General features: G+C 42.1%; 1 protein-coding gene across 1 annotated transcript; it reads left to right on the plus strand.

Moving 5' to 3' along the window:
- Window positions 1–2,699: 2,699 nt before the first annotated feature.
- On the plus strand, window positions 2,700–14,420 carry LOC103177191 (regulatory factor X-associated protein). The gene is made up of 3 exons (XM_007891251.2): window positions 2,700–3,423; window positions 4,703–4,822; window positions 12,890–14,420. Exons 1-3 carry the CDS (start codon window positions 2,911–2,913, stop codon window positions 12,998–13,000), a joined length of 744 nt encoding a protein of 247 aa, XP_007889442.1. The 5' UTR covers window positions 2,700–2,910; the 3' UTR covers window positions 13,001–14,420.
- Window positions 14,421–14,867: the final 447 nt, after the last annotated feature.

Raw genomic sequence — 14,867 nt, forward strand, 5'->3', positions numbered from 1 at the left:
CACTATTTAAATGCAAGTTATTGTTGTGCAAAGAACTGCAAGCGTAAATCTTTACTCCGCCTTGCCCCCTCTCTCCCGTTTCAAGTCCCGCCTGAAAACCTTCCCTTTCGACCACACTTTCAGTCACTTCCCCCCCCACCGGTTTAGAGTCAGGCTCCACCACTGTTAAGCGCTCGGAGACGCTACCCTTCGTGGAGGGTGCTATATAAATGCAAGTTTGTGTTGTTGTTGTTGTTCATCTGACCAATCGAACACTGAAACATTGGAGCAATAGTTCACTATCTCAATCCTCCAATCTGAAATGTCCACTAATTCAGGAGTACTTAATTCAAAAAGGCAAAATACTTAATTCATCTCATCATCTCAAACAAACACAAACAAAATTAGGGTTGTGATTATAATTTTTTGAATAAAAGATAAAATATTTGCCTAAGGCACAAGTACCTAAAGAGAAAAATATTGACTAATTCTAAATCAGAAGGAACCGTTTTTGTGAAAAGTTCTGTTTTTAGTAAGATCATTTAAAACTTCAGCTAAATAGAACCTGAAATGCAAATTTAAACTCAATAACTGATAAAAAACAGTATTTGGTATTGACAATAACTCAATACCAAATCAATTACAAAAAAAAGCACTGGTAATTCTACAGTACTTTCAATATACGTTTTCAATTTATATTAAGTGTTTATATGCATTTCATATAGCGAGACATCTTTGTTCTGTAATCCACTACCCATCATTGACCTCTAAGACAATTTTCAATTTTATGGCACTGTCCACATATCAGACAATTTATACCACATGTAATTAAAACTTGAATTTGATAATTTTTATGTTAATTCCTACCGTGTATACAAAGTGCACTGTCAAGTAACCAAAGGGCTACAGATGATCATAAAACTGGACTTAGGGAAAAAGAAAAGGTTGACCAAAATGAGATGACTGTGGGCAGGGCTTATGCAAAAAAATTAACATAAAATGTGGAGCTGCAGACCACGAATGATCCCGGGTGTCTCAGATCCTCCCTTTACTCATTAAAAGTTTCAAAACAAATGTGATTCATTATGGAATAACTAAAACTCTATTTGTTTAAAGACCCCATGGCACTATTTAAAAAGAGAAGAGAGTTTCTCTCCCCAGGTGTTCTGGCCAACAATCTCCCAACTATATTTGATCAGGACGTGGAGTCCTGTAGCTCAGTGGTTAGAGCACTCGCTTTGCAAGTGAGAGACCTGAGTTCAATTCCAGGCAGAGGGCGAAACCTTGGGCAAGTTTCCTTACTCCACACAGAGCCTAATAATAATCCCTCCAAAACCAAAAACAATAATAAATTGGTCATTTTCAATCTACAACTGTTTGTGGGACATTGCTGTGCGCAATTGGCTGCCGCGTTCGCCCACAAATATACAGTCAATTCACTTTACAGTGTGTTCTGTGAAGCGCTTTGGGACGTCCTCCCGACGTGAAAAGCGCTATATCAAATGCAAGGATTATTATTATTATTATTATTATATCACTCCCTCCCAGGCTGTTTGTCGTTACAGGAACATAGCAATAAGCCATTCAGCCCACCGAGGCTGTTCTGTACCTCAACCCCCAAATACCCGTCTTATTTGCCCCGTAGTTGTTGTGCACAAACTGGCTGCCACATTTCGCCCACAAAATGCAGTTACTCCACTCCACAGCAAATCCTGTGAAGCGCTTTTGAGTCAACCTAATAAGACACGATATCAAATGCAAGGAGCATTATTATTATAAACGCGATCAAAGAAAATTGTTTGCGACCTATTGCTTGCTACCCGCAGACCTGTGTTTTTTTTAAAAAGTGTTCTGGACAACAATCCAGTTAAGGCGGAGTCCAGATTAATTGGTCATTTTTTTACATAGGTGTTGGGGGTGGGAGGGGGAGGGGTTGTATTACAACGTGCAAACGAGCTCTCTTGGTTATTTACGAACGCAGTCACTGTACTACACCTTAAAGGTCATTACCTATGAAGCACTTCGAGCTCTTACAGGTGTTACACCAAATGCAAGTGATGATGTTGATGATGTTGATGATGATGATGATAACGCTGGCCGGGCGGGCACTGTCAATCACTGTCGGCTAAATGTATTTGACCGGCGCGTGCACAGCAAAATGGCCGCCGTTACTCGGCGCGAGCGACAAGAACAGACCGTTAACCAGCGGCAGAGGTTTCAAATAAAACCCGTCGGCTGGAACGTTTGCCACCAATTAAACTACGTTTGTAGCCCAAAGCCCATCACACGATAGCCCCCCCGCCCCCCCCAAAGTAGCCCAATAGTTACGAATGGCCCAATTTGGCTTAACGCACTCGAAACTGCGTACGCAAAAAGGGTCTTCAAAAAGGGCGGGAACACTTTGCGGGTTTAATTTTTAAAAAAATATTCAAAGCCGTTTTTCTCAGGCGCAGTGAGGGGGGGCAACAACCGCACGCCCCAACGTGGGGGGGGGGCATAAAGCCGCCTCGTCTGCCCACAAGGGGCGGGGCGGACGTAGGCACGCACGCGCGCACCCATCCATTCGCGCGCACGCGTCTTGACGGGGCGAGACGGAACTGGCGCAGACTCACTGAGGTGGGGCGCGAGTGGCAGTTGGTCGCTTCTGCAGTGTAAGCGGGGCGGGCGCGCGCGCTCGGGCCGTTGGTTTGGCGCGCGTGCGCAGTCACCAGACTGACAGGTTCAAAGGTCAAGCTTTCGCGCGAGCTCAGTTGTGCCGTTGGGGTTTGTTTCCTCCCTCGACCCCGTCTTCACCTCACCGGCGGCGCGGATGTCGCCTAATAATAATAACAACAGCAGTAACAACAATAACATCGTTCGGCTCGGCTTCTGCCTTTTCGTCGCTTGAAAAAAAATACCATTATTATTATTCTTTTTTTTGGGGGGGGAACCATGAACGACGAAGTGGCGGATGTCGGGGCGAATATCAGCTACAGCGAGAACGGGCAGAGCGACACGGACGCCAACCGGTCACCCGGTGCCGTGACCCACCAGGAGCTGACCACGGTGCCCATGGACGCCGCCTCCTTCTACGAGGTCGACGTGGACGTGGAGGGACTGGACGACGACGAGGAGATGGACGACGGCGGCCGTGGAGGAGAAGGCAGAGCCGCCGGCGAGGCGCGGCAGGAGAGCTCGGAGCCGAGGGAGGCCTCGGAGCCGAGGGACAGCCCGGGGGAAGCCAACGAGGATGAGGAGGACGACGAGGACGACGAGGACGAGGACGACGAGGCCGGGGAGAAAGTGATCAAGAAGTGCATTTACCAGGGCTGCACCGAGTCCACCACACAGGTGGCCAAGCAGAGGAAACCCTGGATGTGCAAGAAGCACCGCAATAAAACCTACAAGGAGAAGTACAAGAAGAAGAAGAGCGTCAAGGCGGCGGGTGGCACAAACAAGAGCGATGTAAGAGTGCGTCTTAAGGGCGAGACTTCAACGTTTCTTTTTCCGCAAATTGGGGCTGCGGGTCAAGATCCTATCACCGGACCCTTAATTCTTGCATTTGAAAGGGTGTACAACACCGGCCTTTTTGGCCCACGAAATTTCCTTACTCCACGCGCCTAATAATGATCCCCTCCAAAAAAAAAACCGAAACAATAACAAATTGATCATTTTCAATCTACGACTGTTTGTGGGACATTGCTGTGCGCAATTGGCTGCCGCGTTCGCCCACAAATATACAGTCAATTTCACTTTACAGTGTGTTCTGTGAAGCGCTTTGGGACGTCCTCCCGACGTGAAAAGCGCTATATCAAATGCAAGGATTATTATAAAATATACAGCCAATTCACTTTACAGTATATTCCGTAGAACGCTTTGAGACGTCTCGATGACTTGATAAGACAGTATAATCAAATGCCTATTATTATAGCCTGGGTGAAGTCTAAAGGCTTCAGATGTTGAGGTTGGGGGTTGGGGGAGAAAGGTGCACGTGTGTTTTGAGAGACATTTGGCAAATATGAACATGTTTGGACTTTTTTGATTCAAGTCTGCATCGATTTTAATTCACAGTTGGGAGAAATGTGTAGCGATATTGTTAAAGCACAAGCAAAAGTGATCAAGCATGAAACTGGAGGTAGAGAAGAATATCTGAGAGTTTTATTTTTGCTGTTCATTCGTAGTTAAGGTAGCTGCTCAAACTGTCAAAGGATGATTGCAGAAGTTAATCAATAGCAGAGAACACTGCCAGTGCTAGCAGTCTGGCAGCAATAGTGATCAGTTACACTCAACTGCTGCTTGAAGTTTCTCATGCGCTGGGCCAATAGAAAGGTGCAGGAATATTTGCCCATTATTGCGGAGAAATTTTGACGTTTTGCAGGAAATTGCAGACAGACTTTTGACAAATTTTGCAGAAAATGATGCAGAGTTGATTAGTGCTATTGAGGTACATTTTACATCCAACCTACATTTTTTCACTTTATTGCTAAAAACTAAACATGCTGCAAAAAAACATTAATTACTTCTTTAACAAAACCTGTGTGGCCTTTTTTGGGGGGCAGGGATTATTATTATTTATAAGATATAGGATATTAATGTGTTGCTATTTACTTACTTAAGTACATTTTGGATTGTTTTGCTTATAGTCCTGTTTTAAGTCAATACTTTGTTGCGGTGATGCAAAACAGTTGGTATGATCGGAAGCGGCATGAATGAGGCTTAAATCAGGTGGTCGCTTATATTTCAGGATGATACAGAGGAAAGACCTGCATCTGTTACTAAACAGCGCCTGAGCTGTATGATGACTGAGCATCAGACAAATCGCAAAGCAAGTCTTCTTGAGCAAGTTTTAAACCAAAAAAGATTGGTGAGTTAATCTATCGATGTCTGTTCTCTTTTCACCCCAACCTTTACAGACAAGTTATTTCTTTCATTGTGCACTCCGCAGGGAGTTCCTGGTAACTGCGTTTAACGGATGCCATACCAACAAGTAGGTAGGGGGTGGGGGTGGCAGAAAGGAAATAAGCGATGTCTGCTTGGAGCCAAACTGGCAATGGATTGTCAAAATTAGGCCCACCCTCTGTGGCGGTCTGGATAGTCCAGTCCTGAGCCAGGTGCGTCCACAGTTTTCCATAGCACTTCATTTCACCCACAAAATATACAGTCAATTCACTTTACAGTATATTATGTGAAGCCCTCAAATGCAGGATTATTATCTATTGTATCATATGGTCTGGCAGATTTTGGATTTTTTTTTAAAAACAAGGCAAAGCCCCAAATGTTTTTTTTCCCCCAAATCTCAAGTACTTGTTTTTATTCAATATCAACTGATAGTCTTAATTCTCACATAGCAAAGTGGCGTTCAGACAGGCATCCTTGAGGGCACTCGATATTGCTTCAAGGATTCGTTAAGACGTTTCTTGGTCTTTGCTTTTAAATTGGTATCCACGTCTTCCCGAAGCCTAGAGCGGAGTTTAAGGTGCACAATCTTGCGTACCCTCTTGTAGGTTACATGGCGGGGTTTACGACTAATCCTCCTTCGTCGCCTTCCCCGGCATCTGGTTTTCCTAATCCTTCTTCTACATCATTTGCGGGGGCGACTGCGTCTGGAATGATATCTTGATTTGTTCATAGTTGTTTTGACTTTGACAACTGGTTGAATCCTATCGCACCAATTTGAGATTTGTTACTGAACATTTGCCCCCATTGAGGGACCTTTTTATTTGAGTGGGTCCGCAATTGTTGAATGACCAAGCTTATTGGTATTGATTATGATGTAAGTTGACACTGCCTTATAAGGTATTGGTATGTCCCTCATTCCTCATGTACCTTCATCACTTATTTGTGACATCCATGACATGGCTTTCATGCCATATATGGTCAAATTAATCATGTGGTTATCAATTTCCAATAGTCCCTGATATGTTTCTTCCTGCTCACTCCACAGCCCACACGCATGGTTAGCTTCTCTTCTGCTTGACTTAGATGCATCTCCGCCCTCCATACCAGAGAAGGTGGAGTTGGGGGCTTTGATGTACACAGGCGACAAGCCTTGGGCAATTGCTAGCTCACTCCTCACACTTGCCCACAACACAGACAGGGATACATGCTCCTTGCCAGCACTCGCCTGCCACACTATGCACCATAAACCCTTCTAGAATAGCAGCAGCTATTCTGTCCCAGAATTCCAAACCTTACACCAAAGCCGGTCACCCTGCCCCCACACAACAAACCTTACACCAAAGCCGGCCACCCTGCCCCCACACAACAAACCTTACACCAAAGCCGGCCACCCTGCCCCCACACAACAAACCTTACACCAAAGCCGGCCACCCTGCCCCCACACAACAAACCTTACACCAAAGCCGGCCACCCTGCCCCCACACAACAAACCTTACACCAAAGCCGGCCACCCTGCCCCCACACAACAAACCTTACACCAAAGCCGGCCACCCTGCCCCCACACAACAAACCTTACACCAAAGCCGGCCACCCTGCCCCCACACAACAAACCTTACACCAAAGCCGGCCACCCTGCCCCCACACAACAAACCTTACACCAAAGCCGGCCACCCTGCCCCCACACAACAAACCTTACACCAAAGCCGGCCACCCTGCCCCCACACAACAAACCTTACACCAAAGCCGGCCACCCTGCCCCCACACAACAAACCTTACACCAGTGACCCTGCCCCATTTTGGTCACCCGGGTGTCTGACACATGCGGAACCCCATGGGTCTGTCTCTTGAATACCAGGTCAGAGGCCACTTAAACCAGTTAAACAGCTTTTACTATTTTTCTTTTGCAGAATATCTTTCAATCATCACTACATTCATTCACAAGACCTCAAAACAATATACATTAATTTTTTTAAAAAGCTCAATAAAATAAAAGTTTTAGATACTCCTTTGCTCGTCTAGCAACTATGCCATACAATTATGTCAGTGAATCTCTTTTGTATTAAATATTCTGGGGACATAATCTATAATTGCTTTTTAAAACGCAAGTCATTGAACCACATCTATTTACATTAAGGTCTAGCTAACGAGCACTTGGCTAATTTTCTGCAGGTCAGCCATTGAACTATCCAAAGGCGATTGGCAAAAGTGCTCGGGTCAAGCTGATATGATACTTTCATCCTCAGGATGCCTCAGAGTAAACTAGGCTTGTGGTCAGATTTTTAAATCTAATTTTGGTTTGCGTATGCTTTTCTCTCCTTGCCAGTTCCCTCCCCTTAACACGAAAGTGTCTGACCAGAGTATGATTTCCACGGCCAGAAGGAAACCTTTGATATCTTGCCCAAATGACTGGTTGTTGCCAGGCCAGTTGACTGCGGGGCAATAGATGGGGGGGGGGGGGGCAGCAATCATAAGTAAGCCCAATTCTGTAGTCTAAACTATAATTTAAAGGTTATATCTGGTGGCACCTGGAGAAAATTACACTTCAGTAGTTCAACGGAGCAGCAAAGCGTAGGTTTAGAGTGATTCACATCTTCTCCACTCCAGTAAAGAATCCTTATTCTGCGATTCTTTAGCTTGTAATTCAAGGCTATTTTTCTATGTGCAAAAGGATTAGCATGTATACAGGGACTCATACTTGAACTAGGATGAGTGGTTTCAAAATTTGATGATCTTTAAGGTGGTCTTTATGGTCTTCATGAACTGAATTTGTTTTACACTTGTAGTTTCATTGTACCAGAGTGTGCTACAAACAGATTTGTATTTTGGTATAAACTCAGAATTAAAACTGGTGTTAAACAAAACCTTCACACAGAGGGTTATTGGAACATGAAATGCTTTGACACAAAGGTTTGAAGACAAATAATCTAAAAAGGGAATGGGGAATTGGGATTAGAGTAGTTAGCTCCAGTAGATGAGCTGGAGTCATCTCAATGGACCAGTTGGCATCGTATACTCAAATTTCTGTGAAAGGACAAGTGAGTTCTGAGATTGAAACAAATGGGCAGGGCAGACACGAAAGTAAAGGTGAAAGAAGAAATGAAAAGCTAAAAGGAAAAGCAAATCAGGAAAAATATGAAACCAGTTGGATATTTGCCTTGCCACAGTGACGCTTGATATAATAATCCTTGCATTTGATATAGCGCTTTTCATGTCTTCTCGACATCTCAAAACGCTTCACAGAATAGACTGTAAAGTGAATTGACCGTATATTTGTGGGCGAATATTTTTAGATTTTTTTTATTTCTATTATTCTCACACTTAGAGAAAGCTGATAAAAACTTATAAAAATACTTGCAATGTAAAATTGATTGGATAAATAGTCTTATAAGATGGTGTCTTGCATCTCAGAGGCAATTATTAAAAAAATACTTAAATGTAACCTCAGAGGAGAAGTCTCTACTGAATAATATGTTTCCTCACACAAATCTTCCAGTCACAGCTGAGCTTTCCAGGTGGAGCAGAGGGAGGGACAGTGTCAAGCGGGTTACTTCTGCCACACTGCCCCTTAACCTCTTGAATTCAATCCCGCAGTCCTTCCTCCTCGACCCCTCCCTTGTCTCCTTCAAGACCCATCCGAAGATTCTCCTCTTCGACCGTGCTTTCGATCACCTTGCGTCCGCACTCTGCCCTCTACCTTCCCCAATCCTGAATTCCCGGACAGCTCGGGTTCAAAACTCTGACTGTCCATCGCCTTGGGATGTCCTCCCGACATGAAAGGCGCTATACAAATGTCATTTTGTTGTTGCTCTCTTTCACTTTCATGCCCCTGTGACTTGTGCGGCCGCTCAGTGGGGATTAGACACAGGCTCAGATATATGGCAGAGGCCTCTTGTCTATTAGAGGGACGGGCCATGGTCTCCTGTCCTATTCCTGTGTCAGGATAGAGCAGGTGGCCTGTGCAATGCAAGACACCATCTTATAATACTAGTTATCCAATCAATTTTACATTGTAAGTACTTACAAGAATTTCTAGAATGATACTAGTTACATGTTAAGCAGAGTGACACAGAGTTCCTTGTTAACAATGGAAGCAGCCGGGATATTGACAGCCTAGTGACTAAAGTGGCGGTGACTAGTTAAGCTAGTCTTGTTATCATAAGTTTATGCCAACTTGATCATTAATGTGCTATACAATTGTAATTCTGTTGTTGTTACTCTCTTCCACTTCCATTCCCCTGTGACTCGTGCGGCCGCTCAGCGGGAATTAGACACATTACCCGGCATAAGATATTACTGAGAATCCAGCTCCCTCAGGCTGATGGGTACAGTAGAGGGTATCTCTGTGCTATAAACTTTCCATGTTCCTGCAAACATTTGCCTCTAAACTTTACAGTAAAAACGCTGGAACTCAATCCCTTCGCCTTGCCCCCTCCCCCATTTTTAGATCATGCAATACGATCATCCTCATTGACTGCCCCTATGGTAACCTCCTCCCCCTGGTTCGACGTCAGTCTCCGCCATTGTTAAGTGCTCTGAGGCGCTACTCTGTGTGAAGTGCGCTATATAAGGGCGAGTTGTTGTTGTAAATGCTGTGAAGTGCTTTGAAACATTCTCCCGATATGAAAGTCAATGCAAGGATTGTTATCAAATGCAAAGTTAATTAAACAACTTTCAACTTTTGAGGCCATCAATCAGTTTTAAAATGCTAAAATGATTTTTTAAACTTTTCACAGTGTTGCGATTGTAAATCCTTTATTAATGTTTCAGTGGTGATGTTAAACAGCTGAGGAGCTCCGCCCAATAACCTAGTCAGCAAAGATACTGCCCAGGGCAGCACTGAGCCACAAAAACCAAAAGGGCACAGATTTGAATCTGTTCTATGCTGACTGAGCTGATTCTCAATGAGGTTGGCAGGAGGTTTGCTGACACTGGCCTCAGGGCCTCTAAACCAGGGAGGGGAAAATCAGCCAGTGCCATCCAGTGAGGTCCTGTAGCTCGGTGGTTAGAGCACTCGTCTCACAAGCGAAAAGATCTGGATTTGATTCGCGGGCAGGTGGAAACCTTAGACAAGTTTCCTTACTCCACACACCTCTGTTTACGTAGCAGCGAGTTGTTAGTCGATTGGCGGATTGTTTTTCCGGGGATAATATGCCCTTCAAAATAAATAAATAAAATATACACAGAGTTGTAGATTGAGTGACCAAATTATTATTATATTAAGGGGTTATTGTTCATCATAAACCCTTCAAACCTAGCAACAGCCACAATGCCCCACAACACATCAAACCTTATACCAGTGATCCTGCCCCATTTTTGGGGGTCGGCCAGGTGTCTGACACACGAAAGGTCTGAGTTGTCTTATCTAAGATGCATCTTTGTGGAACACAGGGCTGAGGCAGAGTTATTGATCCCAATCGCAATGCAGTTGTACCTTGAAATGCCAGGGGTTCAGCCTTTTACTAACTGAGTTCCAATTCAGAGCTACATTGCACTTGTACTGTTAATAAACCTATCAGTCATGCAGTAATGCAGAATATCAATCCAGTCGGTCACCCTTTGCCAAGTGCATTACCTAAATCACTCAGGTTTCCCCTGCTATCTCGCTTCCCAGGTTTGCTGTATTGTACTAACTGGATTGTTGGATTTTTAAAAGATAAAACAAGGCAAAGAACAATATATTTTTTACCCCCAAGTCTCAAGTACTTGTTTTTATTCAATATCAATTGATAGTCTTAATCCTCACACATAGCAACGTGGCGTTCAGTCAGACATCCTCAGGGACATTCGATGCTGCTTCAAGGATTCGGTAAGATGTCTCTTGGTCTTTGCTTTCAAATTGGTCTCCATGTCTTCCCGAGGCCGAGAGCGGCGTTTAAGGTGCATAATCTTCTGTACCCTCCTCCTATAGGTTACATGACGGGGTCTACGACTAATCCTCCTTCGTCGTCTTCCCCGGCACCTGGTTTTCCTCATTTTTCTTCCACATCGTTTGCGGGGGCGACTGCGTCTGGAACAATATCTTGATTTGGTCATGGTTGTTTGACTTCCGACAGTTGGTTAAGTCCTATCACACCAATTCGACATTTATTAATGAACATTTGCTCCCGTTGAGGGACCTTTTTATTGAGTGGGTCTGCAATTGTTGAATGACAGCTTATTGATATTGATTATGATGTAAGTTGACACTGCTATTAAATATCCTCGCGTTAGCAGGTAAGGCATTGACACCCATATTTAGTATTGATTATGATCCAAGTTGACACTGCCTTATAAGGTATTGATATGTCATCCTTCACCAACATCCATGTTGCTTTGGACACTCACACCACCTCCTGTTAGCTTCTTTTCTGGATCTAGATGCATCTCCACACCACCTCCATATTATATTCTGTGAAGCGCATTGAGATGTCTAGAAGATGTGATAAGGTGCTATATCAAATGCAAGAATTATTATTATTACATTGAACTCCAGCTAACGAGCACTTGGCTAATTTTCTGCAGGTCAGCCATTAAACAAGCAGTTGGCAGTTGGCTCAGATCAAGTTGATATTATATAATAACTGTTTGTGGGACACTGCTGGGTGCAATTTGCTGCTGCGTTTTGCTCACAAATATACAGTCAATTCACTACAGTATTCTGCGTTTTGAGACATCTAGAAGATGTGAAAATCGCTATATTAAATGCAGTGATTATTATATATATATCTTCATCTCAAGTACATTATGTCAGAAGAATAAGGGTCAGGTAATCCTTCAGTAAGCGGGTCACTCCTGGAAGTGCTGGGATCAGTGAGCACGTTCAGCGGGCCTTTATAGGTTCAAAATTAAACCTTTTTAAAGAGTAAGGAATCCAGGATGGAATATGCTTTTTGAATGGAAAAGGTTGTATTTTGGTTAAGCTCTTTGATTTAATGGTCAATTTGTCTTCCCCCCCCCACTCCACATAGGAGACAGGAGCTCATGAAATATATCATTATCAGATAAGAATTGGATTCAAACTTAACAAGAGGGAGTAATCCAACATTTTAAAGGTCAATTTGATTTTCAATCAGAGCAAAATTGAGTACATACACTTGACCATTTGTAATTTTATTTGCATAAGGGGGGGTGAGGGGTGGGTGGGAAGGAAGGATGATTACAGAGCCATTTTTTGAAGCAACAGCTTGACCCCTATGTAATACCCCAATAAACTAATTTCCCTTATATTGGTGGCAATGTAATGCTGAACCCTTCACCATAATACATTTTCACAAGATCATTGTGAACAGGTATAGTAAAAGCACAATTTTCATAAGAAGCCAATTACACCATCTAAACTATACAGCCAGGTCCTTCTGAACTTCTATATAATAATTCGATATAATAATTCTACTGTAACATTCTGCACTTGAAATGAAAATGTATTCAACAAGTAAATTCAACCAATTTCTCATTTAATTTTGTGAAACATTTTATGGTCCTGTAGCTCAGTGGTTAGAGCACTCGCTTTGCAAGCGAGAGACCTGAGTTCAATTCCAGGCAGAGGGCGAAACCTTGGGCAAGTTTCCTTACTCCACACACCTAATAATAATCCCTCCAAAACCAAAAACAATAAAAATTAGTCATTTTCAATCTACGACTGTTTGTGGAACATTGCTGTGCGCAATTGGCTGCCGCGTTCGCCCACAAATATACAGTCAATTCACTTTACAGTGTGTTCTGTGAAGCGCTTTGGGACGTCCTCCCGACATGAAAAGCGCTATATCAAATGCAAGGATTCTTATTATTATTATGGTCATTTTCTCAAGATCATTGAATTTTATACCCACTGATCCTGATCATTTTATTAAACTTAACAACATTTGTTGAGTACAATAGAAAATTGCTTCTTCCCTGCCTGTTTTTGGCATTGAAGTAGTGAAACTAAATATTTCCTCATGCATAAATCTAGATGTATATATTTTTAATTGCATATGTATTTAATTGCAATAAAATATTCTGCTATCAAGTCTGTTGGAACATTGGAGTGATGGAACTTTGTTTATTTCTACAGTCATTACTGAGAAGTCCTGAAGTGGTACAATTTCTCCAGCATCAGCAACGATTACTAAGCAACCAGGCCATCACTCAGAGACACCAGCAGCTTCAAGAAGCCCCAATATGACCTTTCAGTTTCCACCTGCCTTCTGTGAGGATGGGATAGCAGAAGACCTGAAGGTTTGGAGGAATGCACAAGTGATGCCGCTGACTGAACCTATTTTTAATCTAAATAAATGTCCCATCTAGTGTAGAAATTTTTTTATTTCATGTGTTTTGATAAATATTAATATTAGAAGAAAATGTCTTTGAATGGGATGCTGTCAATTTGTTTGAACATTTGATACTTTTGGTTTAACTCTACTCTTGGTCATGCTCGGCCAGAATGACCCACCAATATGCTGTTCATTCGTGATTTTGGTATGTGTGCCTGTGACATGATTTTAAATGTATTCTGCGCCGAGCAGTGTTTTGTTGGAGAAGCAATTGGCATCTTGGCTTGGAACAATTGTACGGAGCAATAGCCAAAGGTAACGGAGCTGTGGGATTGCAGTTGGGCCTCGTTTGGATCAGTGAATGAGTTGCATGGAGCTTATCTGAATATACCAGAATCCCTGCTGTTTATATTTTCCGAGCCCCTTTGATGTTCTGCTATGACCTTCCAGAAACATTGTCCAATTGCTCAAAAAAGCATTGTTTGATATCAAAATCTGACTGATTTTTTGCTTTTACTGCTGAGAAATGTTTTAAATTCAAGACTTGCCTTGTAAATGAGAAAGGGAATCTTTATGCACTATTTGTTTGTAGATGCTATTGCTGTTAAATTTTACTGTATATAGTTAAGATTTTACTTTCGCATTTTTCTCTCTTTCTCTTCCCCCCCCCCTCTCCATGTGACAAGCGAGTGGCCTTTTTGTGGATAAAGGAATGTGGAGTTTATTATATATATATATGTGTGTGTATATTTGCTTTGGAGTTGCAACTATCAATTACATTTTTTATATGCTTTGCAGATATTTTAAGCATTTCAGTAAGATATTACTCTGCTGAAATCCAATTTGAAATTGGGTGGACATTATTAAGAAAGAGACAAGTTGATCTTGTGTGTGTTGATTATTTTTAGAATTACTGTATTTTTAAGTAATATTAAAATATGGATTGTTATGAGTCATTGAGAATTTGAAAGTTTGCAAATGCATACAGCATTTTCTATTTAACAATATTTTGTAGCCTAAACTAAAACTGAAATTAATTATGCTTGTTATGTATGCATTGATGTAAAAGATAATGTGCAACAGCCATGTATGTATTCTTGTTAGTTAAATAGATTTGCTGTAATATATTTTCTAGCATCAATGTAAAATCTGCAACATACCACTGGTAGTGGTATATTAAAAACATCGGGTTCCATTAGGTGTGCACCATCAAGAATGAATGTTGATTGTATGTCAGTTTTCCTCTCGACTATTCAAACCAGCATTTGGTCCTAAACCCTCGAATTGTTCTGTAATTAAAGTGATGATTATTTTAATCATTGTGAGTAAAAATGTAGTTTTGTTATAATTGACATGTTGATCAGTTAATGCCTGTGCATGTTTTCACTATAGCTATGTGAAGATTAGTTTGTAGCTGGATTCTCTTGCTGTTAAGTAGTTTGTGATTCGAGCAATATTATTGAAGCACTTCAGCAACATGCATGATTCCCAGTGCTGTATGAATTCTGCCTGAAAACTGATCAAAGAATTCTACTTCTTTGACAGCAACACACAATTGGGGGTTTCAGTTCTGACTGACAGATCAAGTCACAATACCTTCAAAATAAGGCCAAGAGAATAGGAAACCATAAGAGGATTTTTTTTCAGTAAAAGGATGAGACATGGAATAAACTCCAGCAAATTAAAGTAATGGGTAAACTCTTGAATATTGATGTATTTCAAAATAAGGACTTTTATTCATCAAAGTAAACTTAAATCCAAGTTAGCTTTATGCAATGG

This window comes from Callorhinchus milii, unplaced genomic scaffold, assembly GCF_018977255.1.
Source record: "Callorhinchus milii isolate IMCB2004 unplaced genomic scaffold, IMCB_Cmil_1.0 Scaffold4, whole genome shotgun sequence".
In the NCBI taxonomy this organism is placed as follows: domain Eukaryota; kingdom Metazoa; phylum Chordata; class Chondrichthyes; order Chimaeriformes; family Callorhinchidae; genus Callorhinchus; species Callorhinchus milii.